Here is a 20,535-nt window from a genome sequence, read left to right as displayed (position 1 = left end):
TAGGGACCGGGGGATGGTCTCAACACTCCCCTCTGTGTTTGGTTTCTGGTGGGAACTATCCTATCCTAGTTGAAGGGTGGGGAGTGAAGCTGGTGGGGGTACAGAGGAAACCACGTCTTCAGGAGGGGTTCTAGAGGGAAACGGCAGATCTGGTGACTACCTGGGTTTGGGGACAGCTGTGTTTTACACATTTAGTGAGCAATACACTTGGCACTTTCACATAAATACAGCCGATCCACCAACAACGGGTTTGAACTGCACAGGTCACTTATACATGGATTTTCTTTGATAAACAGAGCACAGAACCGTAAATGTATTCTCTCTTCCTTATGATTTTCTTAATAACATTTTCTTTTCTCTAGCCGAGTAAGAATACAGCGAATACACAGAACATACAAAATACATGTTAATCAACTGTTCATGTCATTGGTAATGCTTCTGGTCGACAGGAGGCTATTAGTAGGTAATTTTGGGAGAGTCAAAAGTTATATGTGGATTTTTGACTGTGCATGGGGGTCAGTGTCCCCGATCCCCTCAAGCTGTTCAAGGATCAACTGTATCTGGGTTTCTCGATTCTCTGAAAAAAAAAAGAGAAACCCTGTTCCCACAGAGCAATACCCAGCTGCAGCTAACAACTGCCCTCTCTGGACAGTGTGTGTGCTCCCCACCAGGGCCTCACAGCCAGCCTGCCATTACATCTCCTTTTCTTGCTTATCCAACACCCCTTTGCGGGCTCCAGTAACTGCGGCAGCTGGAGAGAACCCTGCATTCTCGGGCTGGGGTCTATAAAACCCCAGACAAAACAAGTGGAGCAGAGAGGTTCTGCTAATAGATTCTGAACATCCATGAGGACAGTGGCTAACTGCTTCTGAATTTCTCTAGCAGTCAGATCACCATCATGTGCTCTTTCCAACCACAGGAACCTTCCCGATAGATCAAGGGCTTTATTGTTGGATATAAACAGTTTCTGAGCACAGATTCTGTGCTGGAGTTTCTCCCTTTCCAAATATGGACCCAGTCTGCCTGGCCCTGGGCTCTCTTCCCCCGGGGCAAGGAGACTCGGAAGCAGGGAGACATCCCACAGGCTTTCCCAGAATGTGGCCAAACTCTCAGTAAATAGAATTTAGTGTCCAGTAAAAGCCCGGAAGCAGCTGGGTTTCTTCCACTTCTCACACCGGCTCTTCTGGAGTCTGAGAAGTTAGCAGAGTCCATTAAACAAAGTGAAGGATTCAGGGGCCAATCGGCCCAGCGGTCTTCACTGTGCTCTCACAGGTCCGGCTTTGTCGTCCCCATTTTGATCCTGACTTGGCATCTCTAAGTCCAGGCGTCTCAGGGAGCATACGAAGTAGCGAGGAGGCTTGCAGACCAAGTCAAGTTCCTCCTTCCTGGACCCCAGGGCCGGCAGGATCAGCTGGTGGGCGTGCAGGTGAAGGGGGATGTGGCGGGCCTTCGCCTGGTGCAGCCCCAGCTTCTTCAGGGTACCAAGAGACAGCTTCTGTACAAAGACAAGACAGCTTCTTGAGAGCTAGGCCAAGAGCTCATCCTTGAGCAGTACGCTGGGTCAGAAGTCTTCCACTTAAAGGAACCACCACTGACTCCTCTGGAAGGCACAGCGGTGGACAGCCTGCTTCAGGGACATTCCCAGGAAGGGTTTGGAACCCAGGTGAGAGAAAAACCACCACACCTGGGAAGCTCTTATCAGCCAGTTCTCTGGCCTGCCTAGAGAATGGGCTGTAACATCAAGAGATAAAAAAGTGTCCTCCAGGGATCTTCAGCAATAGTAGGAAAGGCTGCTTGAAGGCTTCAGAAAGTCTCCCCCAACCTGCCCACAGCCTCCTAACAAAATCTGAGATGAACGAATGAAGCAGAAGGGTTTTGCTAACAGATCCTGCAGCTCCGTGAGAACAGTAGCTGCTTCTCTCTAAGCTAGGTAACTAGTACATGTAACTAACACGGTACCATATCTGAAGACAATACATCCTTGTGGTGACTCACTTGGGACTTTAACAAGGGGAAAGCATAAGCTCCCCCCCCCCACTTAGCTGTTGCACATTGGGTCACACCAGTATCACCTGGGGGGCCAGCTGAGTCCAGTTTGAGTACTTGTGATCACCAAGGATTGGGCAATCCAGTCCAAAAGACAGATGAACTCGAAGCTGATGTTTTATTCCTTTACCAAAAAAAAAAAAAAAAAAAAGAGAGAGAGACAAAAAACTTGAGTAGCTACAGAAACCATAGTGTGGGTTACATCTGCTTCTAACCGTATTAAATTAAAGCATAGGAAGACTGGCAAAGCCCCACCTATAATAAAGTTTAAAGAATAACAGAGCAAACTGTAAGCTACTAGGAAAGAAACATTATACGTGCTATTAAGCCTCTACGTTCCCCTCCCCCTCACAGTTCCTTTTCCACCACAGATAACCATTATCATCAACTTGGTATCTCTCCCTGCTTTGCTTTTGTTTTGTTTTTGAGAGAGAGAGAGAGAACCTGTGCGAGAGAAGGGGGTGGGGGCAGAGGGAGAGGGAAAGAGAGAATCTCAATCTCATGACCCTGAGCTCATAACCTGAGTCAAAATCAAGAGTCCGACGCTTAGCTGACGGAGCCACCCAGGTGCCCCTTGTTTTGTTTTTTATTTATATTTATTTATTTATTTATTTATTTGAGACAGAGAGAATGAGAGAGAGAGAGCACATGAGAGGGAGGAGGGTCAGAGGCAGAAGCAGGCTCCCTGCCGAGCAGGGAGCCCGATGCAGGACTCGATCCAGGGACTCCAGGATCATGACCTGAGCCGAAGGCAGTCGCTTAACCAACTGAGCCACCCAGGCGCCCAGTTTTTTAGATAACATTATATAATGCTCAATAGTAGTGCTTTGCACATTTTTTCACTGTAGCAGAATATTCATAACATAAAATTTATCATCTTAAGCATTTTTTTTAAAGATTTTATTTATTTTGAAATAGAGCGAGAACAAGAGAGAGGGCATGAGCAGGGGGGAGAGGAGAGGGAGAGGGAGAAGCAGACTCCTCACTAAGCAGGCAGCCGGACACGGGGCTCGATCCCAGGACCCCGGGATCATGACCCAAGCCGAAGGCAGACGCTTAACGACTGAGCCACCCAGGCGCCCCTCATCTTAGCCTTTTTTATTTTTTTTTTAAGATTTTATTTATTTATTTGACAGAGAGACACAGTGAGAGAGGGAACACAAGCAGGGGGAGTGGGAGAGGGAGAAGCAGGCTTCCCACTGAGCAGGGGGCCCGATGCGGGGCTCGATCCCAAGACACTGGGATCATGACCTGAGCCGAAGGCAGACGCTTAACGACTGAGCCACCCAGGCGCCCCTCATCTCAGCCATTTTTAAGTCTGCAGTCGTGTGGCGTTACATACCTTCACATGGTTGTACAACCATCACCACTGCCCACCTCCAGAACTTTTTCATCCTCCCGTCCTGAAACTCTGACCCAATTAAACATTCCTTCCCGCTTCCTCCAGCCCCTGGTAACCACTATCCTACTTGGTCTCTGAATTTGAATACTCTAGGGGTCTCATAAATGGAATCATGCAACATTCTTCCTGTGTTGGTTTCTTTCATTTAGCATAAAGTCCACACACACTGTAGCACATGTCAGAATCTCCTTCCTTTTCAAGACACATTCCATCGTACGTCTACACATTTTGTTTATCCATTCATCTGGCGATGGACATCTGGGTTGGCTTCACCTCTTGGCTACTGCGAATAATGCTGCTATGAACACTGGTGTACACATATCTTTTCAAACCCCTGCTTTCAATTTTGTGGGTAATACCCATGAGAACTGCTAGATTATATGGTAATTCTATGCTTCATTTTTTTGAGGAACCGCTTTGCAAATTTTTAAATAAATGTACGCAAACTATTTATACCTTTCTACTACCTACTATTTTTAGTCATCCCTGTTGGAGCTCCCAGCCTCAGGTTAGCACCAGAAGCACACTCTCAAACACATCAGCTACAATCCCAGCGCTCTCACCAAACCAGCTGCTCAGAAGAAGGGCAGGACCCAGCACAAGGCCCTGGACGAAGCTCAGTGGCCCTGGGCTTTTGCCATCCCACTGCAGAAAGGTGGCCTCTCACCGGTAATTGGCTGGAGCTCCACAAGGGCAGAGGACAGAGTGCTGCTGAGCACCCGGTACTGAGTCACAGCCATATGTGCGTTCCGGTTGCTCCGTGCTCTCACTATCTTCCCATCCTCCACGCGGTAGCCTGGGGACAGCGCCATCTGATGCCAAAGAAATCAAGATATGGTCACAAAGGAAGAGCAGAAAACCCAACCCCCTGGGGATGACAGTTCACCCACCTTGTAGTGCTGCTGCTGACCCTGCACCTCCTTCTCGATGATAGGGATATCCACGACTCCTGCTGGGGGCACCGGGACGCGCACAGTGATGGCCCTGGGCATGACACACAGACCCTGGCTTAAGCCATGAGGTGAGGGGGGAGCTCCTCGGGTTTGGCTGCTCAGAGGCTGTAACACTGGACCTTCTGCACTACTGTGCTCAGTTCTAAAGACTGGAGCATCCCAAGTGATCTCTTGTCACAGCATTTAGCCTGAGAGCTCGATATTAGTATCTTTTTTACTACTAATGTATACTAATTACAGAATATTTGGGAGAACACAGAAAAACAAAAAAATTATATTTATAACATGGTCTTTCCTTCCAGCCTTTAAAAATGAATATGTATAGTTTATTTTTTTTAATTTAAAAAAAAAAGATTTATTTGAGAGAGAGAAAGAGAAAGAGAGAGTGAGGGCGGGTGGAGGGGCAGAGGGAGAGGGAAAGAGAAACCCAAGCTGATTCTGCGCTGACTGTGGGTCTCAATCTCACAACCCTGAGATCACGACCTGAGCTGAAACCAAGAGTAGGATGTTTATTCAACTGTGCCACCCAGGCGCCGCAAAAATGAATATGTATAGTTTAAAATGAAATTAGGGGGGCGCCTGGGTGGCTCAGTTGTTAAGCGTCTGCCTTCGGCTCAGGTCATGGTCCCAGGGTCCTGGGATCGAGTCCCACATCGGGCTCCCTGCTCCGCGGGAAGCCTGCTTCTCCCTCTCCCACTCCCCCTGCTTGTGTTCCCTCTCTCGCTGTGTCTCTCTGTCAAAGAAATAAAATCTTAAAAAATAAAACAAAATAAAATGAAATTAGGGTAATATGGCTTTGTATCCTGTTTTTTATTTATTTTTAAAGATTTTATTTATCCATTTGACAGAGAGAGAGAGAGAGCACAAGCAGGGGGAGAGGCAGGCAGAGGGAGAAGCAGGCTCCCCGCTGAGCAGAGAGGCCAATGCAGGACTCAATCCCAGGACCTTGGGATCATGAGCTGAGCCAAAGGCAGATGCTTAACTGACTGAGCCACCCAGGCACCCCTGTATCCTGTTTTTTAAAAGATGGTTAAATCCTGACTGTGTATGAAATGAATGAAGAAGTAAATAAATGAACAGAATGAAGAATTCACAGGACCGCACCTGCCTGATTTGCCAGGTAGACAAATAGGGAGGAACTGGGCTCAAAGTCACAGAAACCACCACCACAACTCAATAAACATTCCAGATCACTTTTGTTGGAGGTGTCCTTTCATCATGTCTGAGGCAGGTAGAAGACCCTTTAATCTGTCCTTACGCTCATGCCTCTTCCAGGTCAATCACAAAGGAGTCCTTCTGGGTGGCCTATCATAGAATCGCTGACCGAGGGGTCAAAAGCCCATTCATATAACAATTCACAGCCTGGACACCTCACTTCAGGTTGGTAGCCGTTTGGGCTGCTGTCTGATATATTTTCTCATACTTAAATTGAGTTTTAACTGCTAGCTCACTCTTCCTAATGACATAACACTACTGCTCAAAAATGTTCACTCACTACATGCTCCATGAATAGAAACAGGCATTGATTTAGGTAGGTACTTCTTCATTCATTTCATACACAGATGAACAGATGAACAAGACAAAAATCCCCACTCTCAAGGAATTCAAAGTGTAGTAAGAAGATTCAAACAAAGAACTATAACAAGTCGCTATCACAGTAAGCCAGCAAATGCTAATCAGTTGCCTCCCATGTTCTACTTCGAACTACTTCCTACACCTGGTATTTAAGGCCATCATTAACTAGATTCCAGTCTACCTTTCCAGCATTATCTGTCACCATTCCCCCCTCCAAACTAGACTGTGTGCTTTATTCCTTTGTGAATGCCATTCCCACAATCTATAACACAGTTCTCCATCTTGTCTATCAAATCCTATTCATTCATCAACACACAATTAACGGATTTCAGTTCCTCCATGATGCCTGATACTGCGAATGGTTACCGAGTCTAAACTTTCATAAACAATTTTCACAAATAATATAACACTTTTTAAAAAAGATTTATTCTAGGGGCGCCTGGGTGGCTCAGTCGGTTAAGCGTCTGCCTTCAGCTCCAATCATGATCCTGGCGTCCTGGGACCGAGTCCCCCTGCATCAGGCTCCTTGCTCAACAGGGAGTCTGCTTCTCCCTCTCCCTCTGTGCTCTCTCTCAAGTAAATAAATAAGATCTTTAATTTAAAAAAAAAAAAGTGTTTTAAAATCTTTTTTAAAAAAAAGATTTAGTCTAGAGAGAGAGCATGAGAGAGAGAGAACGTGCACATGAGCAAGCAGGAGGAGGGGCAGAGTGAGAGAGAAAGAATCCTGGAGCTCAACGTGGGGCTTGATCTCATAACCATGAGATCATGACCTGAGGCAAAATCAAGAGTCAGCTGCTCAACTGACTGAGCCGCCCAGGCACCCCAACACTTTTTGATAGACTTATATTTGGATTACTAGGATACATAATAATAGTCTCAATTTTCAGTCTTTCAGCTCTTACTAGGAGCTAGGGACCGTGTTAAACAATTCATATGCATTGTCTCATTTAACTCTCTCAACTCCATTATTCTCATTCTTCCTATGAAGACAAAGCTTAGAGAAGTTTAATGACGTGGCTAAGGACCTGCACTGGTAAACAGCACAGCTGACAGGTGAACACGGATCTTGTTGAGCTCTTAGCTACTACGCTAAACTTCTTCCATTACCTGTAATCTCTTATTACAGTGGTTCTTATATTTTTTTTTGTCATCATAGTGGCAAACCCAAAAAATGCGTTGGTCAGCTGTAAGGGGAGGCGGGTCCTCACTACTCTAGTGGGAGAAAACCCGGCCTACCTAATAGTAGTTAACTATTCAAATATTAAATGTGTGAGGGGAGCCCGGGTGGCTCAGTCGGTTACGTGTCTGACTCTCGATTTCAGCTCAGGTCATGATCTTGGGGTCCTGGGATGGAGCCCCACGACAGGCTCCACACTCAGCTGGGAGTCTGCTGGAGATTCTCTCTCCCTTTCCATCTCCCACTGCCCCTTCCCTGGCTCATGCTCGCACTCACTCACTCTTTCTCTCAAATAAATAAATCTTAAAAAACAAAACAAAACAAAACAAAACAAAAACCCACCATCACCACCCAACAAAAAACAAATATTAAACGTGTGTACCCTTCAACTTAGCAATTCCATTTTTAGGAATCTGTCTTAAAGATATAATCACCTATTCTTTGCAACAGACTCTGAAAAATGGAAAGTTAACTAAATATCCCAATATTTAGTTGTCTTAGACAACTACAATTAACATTTATTCAGAAACATTTCAGTGTCCGTTAAGTTCTGGGCGTCCTGGGGTTTTGTTAGGTATACTCTGCGTGCGCACACATGCACACATTTTCTTTTATTCTTTTTAAAGTGCACACCACGAATACATAATTTCTTATGTATTTTTTGGCATCCGAATTTTGTAACATGAATATCTTCTATGTTTTATAATTTCTATGAACTCTTTAAAGGAAATTATCTTCTATAAGGTTTATATGTGGGGTTTGTTTGTTGAAAGATTTTATTTATTTGAGTGAGAGAGAGAGCATGAGCAGAGGGAGGGGCAGAGGCAGGGGGAGAAGCAGGCTCCCCACTGAGCAGGGAGCCTGACAACAGCGCTCGATCCCAGAACCCCGGGATTGTGACCTGAACTAAAGACAGATGCTTAACCGATGGAGCCACCCAGGCACCCCCAGGAAGTTATGATATACCATACAACACAACACTATAAAGCTCCTAAATGTACATGCAAAATGCTCTCCAAGATATATTGTCCAAGTGAAAAGAAGCAGGATGCAAAGCACTGCAAAATACATTGCCATACAATAATTCACTTATACATGCCTTGTATGACCCTGGAAGTTTACACAAGACAGTAGAATAGTGATTGCCTCTGCGGAAGAAAACTGAGTAGATGGGGGACAGGAGTAGGTTTCAGTTTTGTTCGTGTATCTTTCTTCTATTAAAAAAATGGAGGTAAACCTACATGCACTAACAAGGAAAGATCTCCAAGACACAGTTAAGTGGTAAAAGAAAGTATAGTGTTGGGGCACCTGGGTGGCTCAGTCGGTTAAGCATCTGCCTTCAGTTCAGGTCATGATCCGGGGGTTCTGGGATGGAGCCCCACATTGGGCTCTCTGATCAGCAGGGAGCTTGCTTCTCCCTCTCCCTCTGCCTGCCGCTCCCCCTGCTTGTGCTCGCTCTCCGTCAAATAAAATCTTTTTAAATAAAGTACAGTGTACAGGGTACAATGTAATGCACACACACCGAGTATGTATCAGACATATTCGTAAATACACTGAGTAAGGACCAGAGGGATAAAAACCAAACTACCCCAAGGGAAGGGACTAGAATGACAGAGTGGGTAGATTCTCCAAGTTTCTTCTTTTTTTTTTTTTTTAAAGATTTTATTTACTTATTTGACAGAGAGAGACACAGCGAGAGAGGGAACACAAGCAGGGGGAGTGGGAGAGGGAGAAGCAGGCTTCCCGCGGAGCAGGGAGCCCGATGCAGGGCTCGATCCCAGGACCCTGGGATCATGACCTGAGCCGAAGGCAGACGCTTAACCGACTGAGCCACCCAGGCGCCCCGAGATTCTCCAAGTTTTTTGCTTTATCTTTGTTGTTTGACTATTTTACCACAGGAATGAAATCACATACTACTTGTATAATTAGTTTTCAATAATTTCTATGTACAACCACAATTAGGAGCCACTATTCTATCAGACTCCAATATTTTTTTTTTTTTTTTTTTTTTACAGACTCCAATATTCTAAGCACTTAAACCTGTTTCCTGTATTTTTCACATGCCCACACGTCCTAGCACAGTGCCCTCTCCTAACAGGAGGTCCTTCCATACAAATGGACGAAGAGATAAAAGGATGCCTTCATTTATACCAGTTCTACCAACTGCTAGCGATGGGCTCCATACCAGTACTTCTTTGCCACTTGACGGGTTCTAAACAGCTCTTGGACTTGATGTGCCACTTCCTTCTCCCAGGCCAACACCATTACCCCTGTAGTTTCCTTGTCCAGCCGGTGGCACAGATGCAAGGGCTCTGCCTTGTGGCCATGAAGCATCTTTGCCAGGATAGGCAATACATCAGTGATGCAGAGCTGGACCCCAGGGCCACCTAAAAAGGGAAGAGCCAGAGGTTTTAGTGGCCAGTAAAAGATCCCACCAGGGCGCCTGGGTGGCTCAGATGGTTAAGCGTCTGCCTTCGGCTCAGGTCATGATCCCAGGGGTCCTGGGATCGAGTCCTGCATCGGGCTCCCTGCTCGGCGGGGAACCTGCTTCTCCCTCTGCCTCTGCGTCTCTCTCTCTGACTCTCATGAATAAATAAATAAAATATTAAAAATAAAAAAATAAAAAAAATAAAAAAATAAAAGATCCCACCAAAGAACTCTACCTGGGAAGAAAGTCAATGTTTTCAAGAGCTTTATTACTGAAATGTGGTCCAGAAACTGGCAACACTAGTATGTTCAGGGAGCTTGCTGGAAAGGAATCTCAGGCTCCCAACCCAGATTATTAAATCAGAATCTGCATTTTTTTTTTTTTTTAAGATTTGATTTATTCATTTGAGACACAGAGATACAGAGAGAGAGAGAGAGCATGAGCAGAGAGAGAGGCAGAGGGAGAGGGAGAAGCAGGCTCCCTGCTGAGCCAGAAGCCTGATGTGGGGCTCGAGCCCAGGACCCTGGGATCATGACCTGAGCCGAAGGCAGACACTTAACCATCTGGGCCACCCAGGTGCCCCCAGAATCTGCATTTTAACAAGATGCCCAAGGGACTCACATGCCTATTGAAGTTTAAGAAGCACTGTCCTAGAGCACGTGGCTTTCTCCTCAGACATATATATACTTATTAATCTACCTGAATACTCACAATAAAATCAGCAATCAAAGTGAGGAGGTCTGGTATTTCACCATATAAACAAAGGCTTGAGAATTTGCCAAGTAAACTCGAGTGATAAATACAAGACTGAGGCTCTCCTGAGGCATTACAGAAGAGCTAAGAAGATGGGCTTTAGGTGAGATGCTCCTCTGTTCTATTCTAAGCCTAACTAGCCATTGGCCCGGAACAGATGATTTTATCTTTCCAACTTGCAGTTTTCTCATCTATAAAATGTAAATATCTAGATAATAATTGTTTCATGGGGAATGGGAAGAAAAAGATCAAGAGAGAAAAAGAAAATACACAGAACACTTGGCAATGTCTGACTTCATTCCTTGTCTTCATGCTTTTCTCCATACCTCCCCAAAAAGCATTCTTCTAGCTCAACTATGCCTTTTCCCCCAGTAAATCCCTTTCCCAAATGCATTTTTTTCTATCAATCTTTCCTGTCTCACTCGAGCTGTCTTAGACTACATTTAACGTTTATTCAGAAACATTTCAGTGTCCGTTAAGTTCTGGGCATCCTGGGGTTTTGTTAGGTATACTCTGTGCGTGCGCACACATGCACACACACATTTTCTTTTATTCTTTTTTAAGTGCATACCATGAATACATAATTTCTTATGTATTTTTTGGCATCCGAATCTTGTAACACGAATATCTTCTATGTTTTATAAATTTTTATAAACTCTTTAAAGGAAGTTATCTTCTATACAGGTTTATATGTGTGGTTTGTTTGCTGAAAGATTTTATTTATTTGAGTGAGAGAGCATGAGCAGAGGGAGGGGCAGAGGCAGAGGGAGAAGCAGGCTCCCCACTGAGCAGGGAGCCTGACAACGGGGCTCGATCCCAGAACCCCGGGATTGTGACCTGAACTAAAGACAGATGCTTAACCGACTGAGCCACCCAGGTACCCCCAGGTTGATATGTGTTTGTGTGTGTGTATGTGGATCCCGCGTACGTTTTCAGTAGTGGAGGCCTCTCTACAGGGCAGTTTAATTTTTGCTTTGGCTGGAACTCCATTTTTTTTTTTTTTTATCAGTTTTCATATTGGTTTCTGTGATTGGAGTTTCTGCATGTTTAGGTGTCCTTATTTGATCCTTGCCCATGCATAGTATAAGATCTGATTTTTCTCAGGTTATTCTGTCTCCACTCAAGGCCTGAGGTGGCTGACTGATTTATGCTGCAGTTTTGGGCTTGTGGGTTGAGATTTTCTGATCTTTGTTCAAAGAAGATGGACTATTTTCCTTGGTCTGGACTTAACTGATGAAATTGTACTCTGGATCATGTGAACAAAAACGTGCAATAAATCACCATGGTTAAAAAAAGACACGTGAAGCAAATTCAGAGCCATTATATGGAAATACCATTACTTATAGAAGGTAATAAACTACCAGAATACATTATCCACAAGAGATTTATAGGCCGAAAATAGAGTTATTTATGAAAATTAGTGAAAGTGGGAAAATTGTGAATAAAGGCAAAAATATAGTGGTGTCATTGTTGGAAGGGGAAATGGTGAGAACCTTAATATATTAAGCCCTATATATTTTTTTCTTATATGTCATTTCTTCTTTCCCATTTTTTTTTTTTTTGAAGATTTTATTTATTTATTTGACAGAGAGAGCGATATATCAGGGGCAGGGGGGAGGGGCAGAGGGAGAGGGAGAAGCAGACTCCCTGCTGAGCAGGGAGCCTGACACAGGGCTGGCAGATGCTTAACCCACTAAGCCACCCAGGCACCCCTCTTCTTTCCCAGTTTTGATGTAAAATAATAGGGAGACAAGAACCACAGAGCCTTAGTATTTCTCTATAAAAATTCCCGTGGAGCTCTGGACACAGTGCATTCCATAAATCACTGCTGACCGCCCAATGTTTGGAATGCAGAGGCTGTCTTTTATATCTGTGTCCTCAGTAGTGCCTTATACAGGACTATAGTGCCTTATATAGTACTCCATAAAAAATTATTCTGAATGCAAGTCTTTAAGGAGCCCCACAAGCAATGTGTCAAAGTCATCCCTAATTGTAGTGAAAACGGAAGCAGCACCCCTCCCTCTCCCACATGGTCTTTACCATGCACAGGGAGACCGTAAGGTTTATTGATGACCACGAGATCCTTATCCTGGTGCACGATCCCTCGGCTCAGAGCCTTAGCAAGCACGTTGGGGTGGACTCGCTGCAGCTGCTGTGTGAACCGCACTAGTTCTTGCACCCTCCGCTGAACAGGGCTTGTGGGCACCTACGGGGAGAGCAGCAACAGGAAATGACTGGTGAAGACCTTCAGTAAGTCTGGGTGGGAATTTGGGTTGGGAACGACCATCTCTGCATTGAACTCGCGCCTTCCCCGAATAATTTGAGAGCGGCAGTGCATGTCTGTCTTACCTGTCTCCACGCAGTGCTCAGGGCCGAGGCCGGCAGGAGCCAAAGACCCAGCCCGCAGGAAGATATGGTACCGTCCTGACCTCTTCCCTTCCCTTTCTCCCCATTCTTCCACAGGTCCTCCACATTTACTTAACATCCGTCAGAGGACCCTCCCACCTCACGCCCAGCCGGGGAATCGGTGAACGCACTGCCTCTTGGGAGTTGTGGTCCTTTCGGACTCACCGGCTGTTTCTTCGTCTTTTGTTCCTGTTTCTGGGCTCGGAGCTTCTCCGCTAATCGCTGGGCACTCACGGTCCCAGACGCAGCAGCGACCGAAGAAAATGGCTTTGAGACGAGACTAAAGAGACTCCCCAAACGCTGCTTGGAACCCCGGACCCACTGGCCCGGCGCGTTACAGCTGGGTGCCGCCATCTTGTCAAAAAGGGAGGGGCGAGTCTAGACCACGTGCGGAAGAGGGGCTAGAGGGAGGAGGGACTGGGCGGGTCCTGAGGGTCATGTGGGGGCGTGGGGGCGGGGTCTGGGCCGAGTCACGTGGGGCGGTGCGCGCTGAGTGCGGCTGCGCCGGCCGGTAGCTGCAGCTGGAGCGGTGGCGTTTGCAGGAGACTCGGTGAGTGTTTGGGAAGCCAGGCTGGGGCTAGGAAATGCCGGTTCTTCAACGCTTTAACGTTTTCGCGTCTCCGGGGCTTCTGTTCTCGGAGAGCACTGCCCCGGGAACCGTTTCTCCCAGTGGGAGAAGACCCCACTCAAAAACACTTCCCCGCCCCCGCGCCCCGTGGAAGCGATGCCCCATAAACGCTCGCCCCAGAGCCGCCTTAGGCGCCTACCTCGTCCCTCTTGGCAACCACATCCCTGGTGTCCGGCCAGTCGCCCGAGGGACGCGTCGTGTCACCTCTCATTTCCTTGCCGCTCGACCTTCGGAGTTGCCTGGATCTCTGTAGGCTCCCCACCCCTCACCTCCTCTTTGTTGCAGGTTGTAACCTGTCCTTCTCTCCCAGGGGTAATGGGCAACCCTTCCGTTATCCAGGGTCCCCAGCTGGTATTCCTACCTAGGGAACACCTTGAGTTTCTTCTGTTCTTCCTCAAGAATTCATTTTTGGAGTCTCCTCGCCCCCTACGCTCTCCCTGCTCCTTCCAAAGACAAGACTGAAAATGCAGTACAGAGCACGGACCTTCCTTCCCTTTTATGCTTCCTTCATTTTTTCCCCTCCCTACTTTGCAACCGCCCCAAACCTCTCCCTCTCTTCCAAGGTGCAGTGTTGGAACTCCCATGCCCAAACTACAAGGGACTCCCTCTGATTTCACCGAGGGGTGGCTGGAAAGATGAACCTCTGGTTGGGGTGATAATGTGAAAAATACCTTGGGACATACCTGCCATTTGTTAAGAAACCTAATGGCGAGTTCCGAAGGGATGTTCAGAAAACTAATGGATCTGTACCGACATTAGAGGAAACGATTTTTTAAGACTGCTGAGAATGAAGGCTCCTTCAGGTGTTCGAGTAGGTGGTAGTGGAAATAGGTTTGCGACTTACCCCTCTGAAAGGGATTGGCAGAGGGAGCCATATTGGGCACGAAGTAAAGTTGAACAGGTGAGTGGAGCTAACCTATAGAAGACTTCATAAGTCGAAGAAGAGTTTGAGCTAGATGTTAGAAGTAACGAGGAGTGTTTGAAGCTTCTTGAGCAGGAGAGAGAGTCCTTGAATTCTAGAAATGAATCTGGCAGTTGAATGCAGGACAGATTGAAGAGAAGAGGGCTTTGATAGCAGGCAGATTAGCTGGGATGCTGCAGTCTAGGGGAACAGTAAAGAGGTTATGCTTCGTCCGTGGTCTTTCCCCCTACACTGTACTGTTCTTTGCGTTGGAATTGATTTTGAGTACAGGTCAGGATGTATCATTGGCAGCTGATGTTGAAGTCTGAGTCCCTTGAGGACTTGCTCATGGTTTCTTTGTAATTCCCACATCAGGCACAGAGTAAACTCAGAAATATTCATTCCTTAGATGGCTGCAGTGCATCACAGACGTGTATTAGATGTGCCTGAACATTTGAGTTGTCTTCTTTCTGTCAGTTTTTGACCTGAAAAATGGAGGTAGGAGTAAATGTATTTGTAAAGAGTGGGGAGTATGTATCTTGTGTATGTATCTGTAATAAGACAGGTGATCAGGATATAAATTCGAAGAATCCCGAGGGAGGTTGGGAAACAACTCTTTTTTTTTCCTGCAAATTCACAGGTAAGATGTAGATCTATAACAGTTGAGAATTGCTATCTTTTACTGATACGCTCCAGACCCAGGTTCTGATTTTATTCCTTGCACTTAGGTACATGAAGCCTCCTTTTCCAAGGACTCTGAAATGTGAATGTCAGGATTTAAATTTATATCGTTACATTAATTACAAACTTGTTTTAGGTATAGGACTTCTTTTTTTTTAATTTCTTTTTTTTTTTTTTTGAAGATTATTTGACAGAGAGAGACACAGCAAGAGAGGGAATGCAAGCGGGGGGGTGGGGGAGGGAGAGGGAGAAGCAGGCTTCCCGCCGAGCAAGAAGCCCGATGTGGGGCTCCATCCCAGGACCCTGGGATCATGACCTGAGCCGAAGGCAGACGCTTAACGACTGAGCCACCCAGGCGCCCCTAGGTATAGGACTTCTATGGTTTTGTGTAAGGGGTGTTTCTCCCTTAACCTGTGCTTGCGTTCAAGAAATGATACCTGTTCTTGCAGAATTGGCATTCTGTGGCAGGAAACAAATGAAGAACCAACTCAGATGTCAATGCTGGTGACAGCTTGTGTTCTTGGGTTTCAGGTACCCCAAGGTACACACCATAGTGCCTAAGAATAAAAACACCGGTCAGGTTTTTCTAGAGAAGGAACTTCCAGGGTTTTCTTTTAAACTGAGAGAAATATTTGAAAAATTCAAAGACTTTGTTTGTTATCACAGTACAGCTTTAGCCAATATGGGTACAGAAGCTATATTTTAATGTTTATGGCATGTGGTTATTTAGAGTTGCTCTCTGCATATACAAGAATTTATGGCAAATAAGTTGTCTGTCTTTTGTTTTTTAATGCTATATTGCCTCTTTCCTCTTCCTCATTCAATTGATTTTATTTTAGGCAGTTCATTTTTCCACTTCAGCACCAATGCCATGTTCTCTTTTTGCTTGAGGACTCCTCTTGTCTGTACTGTTCTCTCAGTACAAGGAAGAAAATTCCATTAGTGATGTCTAGTGGTGTCTTCGTTCTACAAACATGACTTATTTACATAGATTTTGATATATCGTAATGTGTTCCCCCCACATAAGTATTTAAAGAAGTACTTGACCACATCTGAAATATCAAGGTAATATCACAGTATTCCTTGAGGACCAGTGAAACACAAATACAAAATGGTTCACAATCTCATTCCTTCTAGAAAACCTTACAGGCAGCAAAGCATGTTTAGTGTTGAAATTCTAGCCATTTACCACCTGGATTACGTGGAACAAATCACTGTCTTTATGTGTGAAACTGGAGATGTAATAATATCTCTGTGAATTGTGAGAATTTAATAGGAAAAAATTTGTAAAACTTTTATACAGTATAAGCTGTATTATGTTCCAGTTAGATTTATATGTTAAAAAGCTATAGTTTATCTAAACCTTTCTCTGGAAGCAAGGTTAGGAAGAATTCATTTATTGACAAAACTTTAATGTCATTTCATACCAGCAATTTTATTTACATAGCAAGAACATACAGGTGTCCATTGTAAATGTCAGAGATCACCTCAACATATCAGAGCTTCACTCAGTTTGAGAGCCAATAAAGGAAGGTTTTCTAACTTTCCAAAAAAATAAAAAATAAAGAAGTACTTGATAATTCATTTTTGAGTATTTCCTGATCTGTGCAAGAACAAGATCACCTTTTTATTTCACAAATATAAACAAAGAGTGACTAATAAAGGACCTCGTGTTTAAATATCACAAATTTAAGATTAGTAAGTGGCATGAAGTTAGATTCTGGCTTCTCAAATAATGATTTGCAAGTTGCGGATTAATAATAATTCAGTTCCCTGAGGAGCAGGAAGTACTTGGATGATTTATGGTTTTAGATTCAAAGAAGCAATTAGCAGGAGCTCCTTGGAGGTGTCTTGGAGAGTGACGTTACTGGCAGCTGGGAAATCTGGGGACTAGTCCCAGCTTAGCTGCTTGTGAACCTGAGCAAGTAACTTGGGCTCAGTTTTTTGTCTTTTTTTTTTTTTTTTTTAAAGATTTTATTTATTTATTTGAGAGAGAGAGAATGAGAGACAGAGAGCACAAGAGGGAAGAGGGTCAGAGGGAGAAGCAGACTCCCCGCCGAGCAGGGAGCCCGACGCGGGACTCGATCCCGGGACTCCAGGATCATGACCTGAGCTGAAGGCAGTCGCTTAACCAACTGAGCCACCCAGGCGCCCAGTTTTTTGTCTTTTAAAAGAAGATCCTTACAGCTCCAACCTTCTATTCTTTGAAGATTTTCCATTGACACTTACATACTTTCTTAACAAGTGAAATTTATTTTAGACTTATCTTGCATACATTTAGCATAAGCACAGAGAATCGGGATTCTGCCCTTGTCTCCAGAATTTAATCTTATGCCACTGAGCTAACATTTATATTTGGAGGTCACTTCATTGAATGCTGCTGGAATATACCTTAAGATTTCCCAAGTGGGGCATGAGAGGGAGTGCAGATAGAGAAAAAAATATTAGAAAGCAGTGGTTTTCTAAAACATTGTAGTATAACCCATAATATGGGTGTTCTTTTTTCCATGTCAGCATTTTAAAGAGATTCCATTATACTAATGCCCCTCATTATACCTTTATTTGGCTTTTGAGTGATGCTCAAGACAGGTCTGGCCTAGACCAGTACTTCCCATACTTTTTCATGTCATGGTACATGTGGAAATAATTGTTGTTTCGTGGAGGAAAACTAGAGGCTGCCGACAGAAGACTGCTGGCCTGGGAGCTGAGGCTGAGTCCATTCCCCACCTGACCACATCATAGACCGAAGAGATCCCTAGGCTGTGGCCTGTTTGACCATTTAGGAAAGTCAGAATTAAACAGTCAAGGTCTTTGACCAAACTCTATTGGGAGGAATTGTGTTGTTAGTTGTATTTGTTAAATCTGCCTCTATTTTATTTCTCTCTCATGTGCCTTTATGCTCTTGGCTAGTTTATATTTGAAGATCATACTTACCCTTACAAAGTGACCTTTCTAAAAGTTTGTGAAAACTAGTTCACTGGTGAAGAGATGGGAAATGCTTTTGTCACAGTGTTTTGATCTCCTTAGATTATGAGCAGTCTTGCTCTGCCTACTTAGAGAAGATAGAGAATCTCTTTAAATAGTTTATGTTTTCCATTATAAAAGTAATACAGAAAATGTGTAAAGTAGAGTGGGGGAAAAATCATTCATAGCTGTTTCCCAAATATTGTTAATATCATGTTTTTTCTAGTTTTTTTATCATGCATTTTTTTCTTAATTGTAAATTTCAAACATTTATAGAAGTAGAGAAAGTAATGAACCCCATGTTTCCATCAGCCAGTTTCTACAACCAACCAACACAGGGCCACCCTTGTTCTACACCCCACCCTGACCTCCAGGTGATGTTGAACCATCTGTAAACACTTCAGTATGTGTCTGTAAAAGATAAGGACTAGTTTTTAACAAAACCACAATACCATTATCACACCTTCCTTAGTATCACTAAGCAAGCAGTCAGTGGACAAATTTTCCGATTGGTCTCTCTTTTTTTAAATAGTTAATTTGTTTGCATCGGGATTCGAGAAAAGTCCACACATCATGCATGCTCTTTTAATTAGAAAAATAAAACTGTGGCATTCAGAAGGACGTGCAGCCTGTACCTTAAGGATGCTCAGAGCGCCCTGGCTTAGAGCTTGCACTTTGGAGTCAGAAAGATGGTTTCAGAATCCTGGCTCCGCAACCCACTAGCTGTGTAACCTTGTGCAAGTTACTTAACCTCTCTCACTTTAGATTCTTTGTCCTGTGAAATGTGGATAGTATCTGCCTTAGGACTACTGTAAGGATTGAGTTCATGCAGGTTAAAGTGCTCGTGTAGAACTTAACATGTAGTTAAGGCTCAAAAAATATTAGGTATGTCCTGCCTACCAGCATATGGTGTACTGGTATAGCAGAGGTTCATAGATTTGTTAAATATATCTTAAATAGAGTAAGAATCAAGAGATACGGAATTTAGTCTAATTCTGCCATTTAGGTGATTCACTTCACTGTTTTGGACCTTAAATTTTCTCACCCCAGAAAGCAAGTACGGTGAACAATTAGATGATTTCTGAAATTCCAGTGCTTGCTAGAAGTAAGGCAGCGTGGTATTTTTAGAGCATGAGCTTTGAAAACACTGAGGTTTGCACCAGGCTTTGTCATTTACAAGCATTTATTCTTAGCCTCGGTTTTTCCATAGGTGTCACAGAATTAATAATACCAAATAATATTGTTGCCATGAGCAACAAATCAATATATGGGATGCCTAGCATGTAGAAGGTACTCAGGTTATTAGCATTTCATGATTATAAGTTAAAATAAGATCATTAGAGCATTTTCAAGACTGTGAAGAACTATGTATTTTGTGGCGTTTATATAAATGAAGATGAGCGGGGCGCCTGGGTGGCTCAGTCGTTAAGCGTCTGCCCTCGGCTCAGGTCATGGTCCTGGGATCCAGCCCTGTGTCGGGCTCCCTGCTCAGCGGGAAGCCTGCCTCTCCCTCCCCCAATCCCCCTGCTTGTGTTCCCTCTCTTGCTGTGTCTCTCTCTGTCAAACAAATAAAATCTTTAAAAAAATAAATGAAGATGAGCAAAGTATCTTAAGGGAAAAGGAATATACATTGGAAAAGTGAACATGGAAAACTACGTTTCTAGAACATGAACAATGGAAAACTGTTCAACCATGTGGTTGGATAAAAGCCAGAGGATATCAGGATCTCTAGAGAAATTCAAGAAGGTATTTGCAACAGATAGTTGCTTAAGTTGAATAAACCTATTTTCTGCATTTGAACAACAGTAAGTTAAAAATTAGATTGTTGTTTGTGTGTGTTTCAGGTGTTAATGATTGGAATATGCAGTAAGTGTTTTACTCTAATGATATTTTTGGGTTAATGAAAATAACCTCCACTAGCTGTTAATAGGAGAGCTGCACTGTTAACTGAGTTAGAAAACCAAATCCACACTTGAGTTTACTGATCCCCATGTGCTAGGTAGCATTTCCTCAATTTGCTTGATGGTAAGAACTGCCATCGTACTTTTAAATCTACAGATCCCTCCTCTAGAAATTTTGATTCAGGAAAATGTTGAGTTAAAAGCTCAGAAATCAGGGCCTCTGGGTGGCTCAGATCGTTAAGCGTCTGCCTTCGGCTCAGGTCATGGTCCCAGGGTCCTGGGATCGAGCCCCGCATCGGGCTCCCTGCTCAGCGGGAAGCCTGCTTCTCCCTCTCCCTCTGCTTGCTGCTTCCCCTGCTTGTACACACTCTCTCTCTGTCAAAAATAAATAAAATCTTAAAAAAAAAAAACAAAAAACTCAGAAATCTATTGCTCTCCCTCCTTCCTGCTCAGCAGGGCCTCGGGCAAAAAGTTTTTTTGTTTATGGATAGACTAGAAGAAAAGTTACTAAAGAATATAGAGAGAAAAATGGCAAATTTTAAATGTTGCTATTTTTTCCCTTTTTATTTTGTTTTTTATTAAAGTAATTCACATGTATGGTTTAAAGAGTCAGTGCTAAAAGAATGGGGGGAAAAGCTAGTCCCTTCGTTCTTCCCACCTCATAATCTCATTCTTTAGAGGAAGCCACTCAGTTATTTTGCTCTTTCCTCAGGCATTATC

At 44.1% G+C, this 20,535-nt stretch overlaps 2 protein-coding genes across 3 annotated transcripts in view; one reads left to right on the top strand and one right to left on the bottom strand.

Annotated features, from left to right (window-relative positions):
- Positions 1–249: 249 nt before the first annotated feature.
- Positions 250–13,128, bottom strand: RPUSD4 (RNA pseudouridine synthase D4). The gene is made up of 7 exons (XM_045894728.3): positions 12,906–13,128; positions 12,375–12,540; positions 9,339–9,540; positions 4,339–4,432; positions 4,116–4,260; positions 2,073–2,170; positions 250–1,495 (listed from the first exon to the last, which is right to left on the bottom strand). Exons 1-7 carry the CDS (start codon positions 13,092–13,094, stop codon positions 1,256–1,258), a joined length of 1,134 nt encoding a protein of 377 aa, XP_045750684.1. The 5' UTR covers positions 13,095–13,128; the 3' UTR covers positions 250–1,255.
- A 74-nt stretch (positions 13,129–13,202) lies between these two features.
- Positions 13,203–20,535, top strand: part of FAM118B (family with sequence similarity 118 member B) — a 47,993-nt gene continuing 40,660 nt past the window's right edge. Inside the window, exon 1 of one of the 2 annotated variants that reach the window (XM_045894726.3) lies at positions 13,203–13,290. The gene's annotated coding sequence lies outside the window, so the exon portion shown is untranslated. The remainder of the gene's footprint in view (positions 13,291–20,535) is intronic. The other variant, XM_045894725.2, reaches the window with a different exon arrangement.

The sequence above is a fragment of the Mirounga angustirostris genome, unplaced genomic scaffold (assembly GCF_029215605.1).
Source record: "Mirounga angustirostris isolate CCGP_5_RB_7025 unplaced genomic scaffold, mMirAng1.0.hap1 SCAF_13, whole genome shotgun sequence".
NCBI lineage: Eukaryota > Metazoa > Chordata > Mammalia > Carnivora > Phocidae > Mirounga > Mirounga angustirostris.
The sequence above is the reverse complement of the archived record's forward strand: the minus strand, read 5'-3'. Positions and strand labels throughout refer to the sequence as shown.

What these genes read in the sequence shown, in the direction of transcription:
- RPUSD4 (XM_045894728.3), bottom strand. Translation starts at nt 13,094, where the DNA reads ATGGCGGCACCCAGCTGTAACGCGCCGGGCCAGTGGGTCCGGGGTTCC. An exon ending in TTACGGTCTCCCTGTGCATG is followed by an intron (nt 9,541 to 12,374) that starts GTAAAGACCATG and finishes TTCCCTTTTTAG; the next exon opens with GTGGCCCTGGGGTCCAGCTC. An exon ending in GGAGCTCCAGCCAATTACCG is followed by an intron (nt 2,171 to 4,115) that starts GTGAGAGGCCAC and finishes TTTTTGGTAAAG; the next exon opens with GAATAAAACATCAGCTTCGA.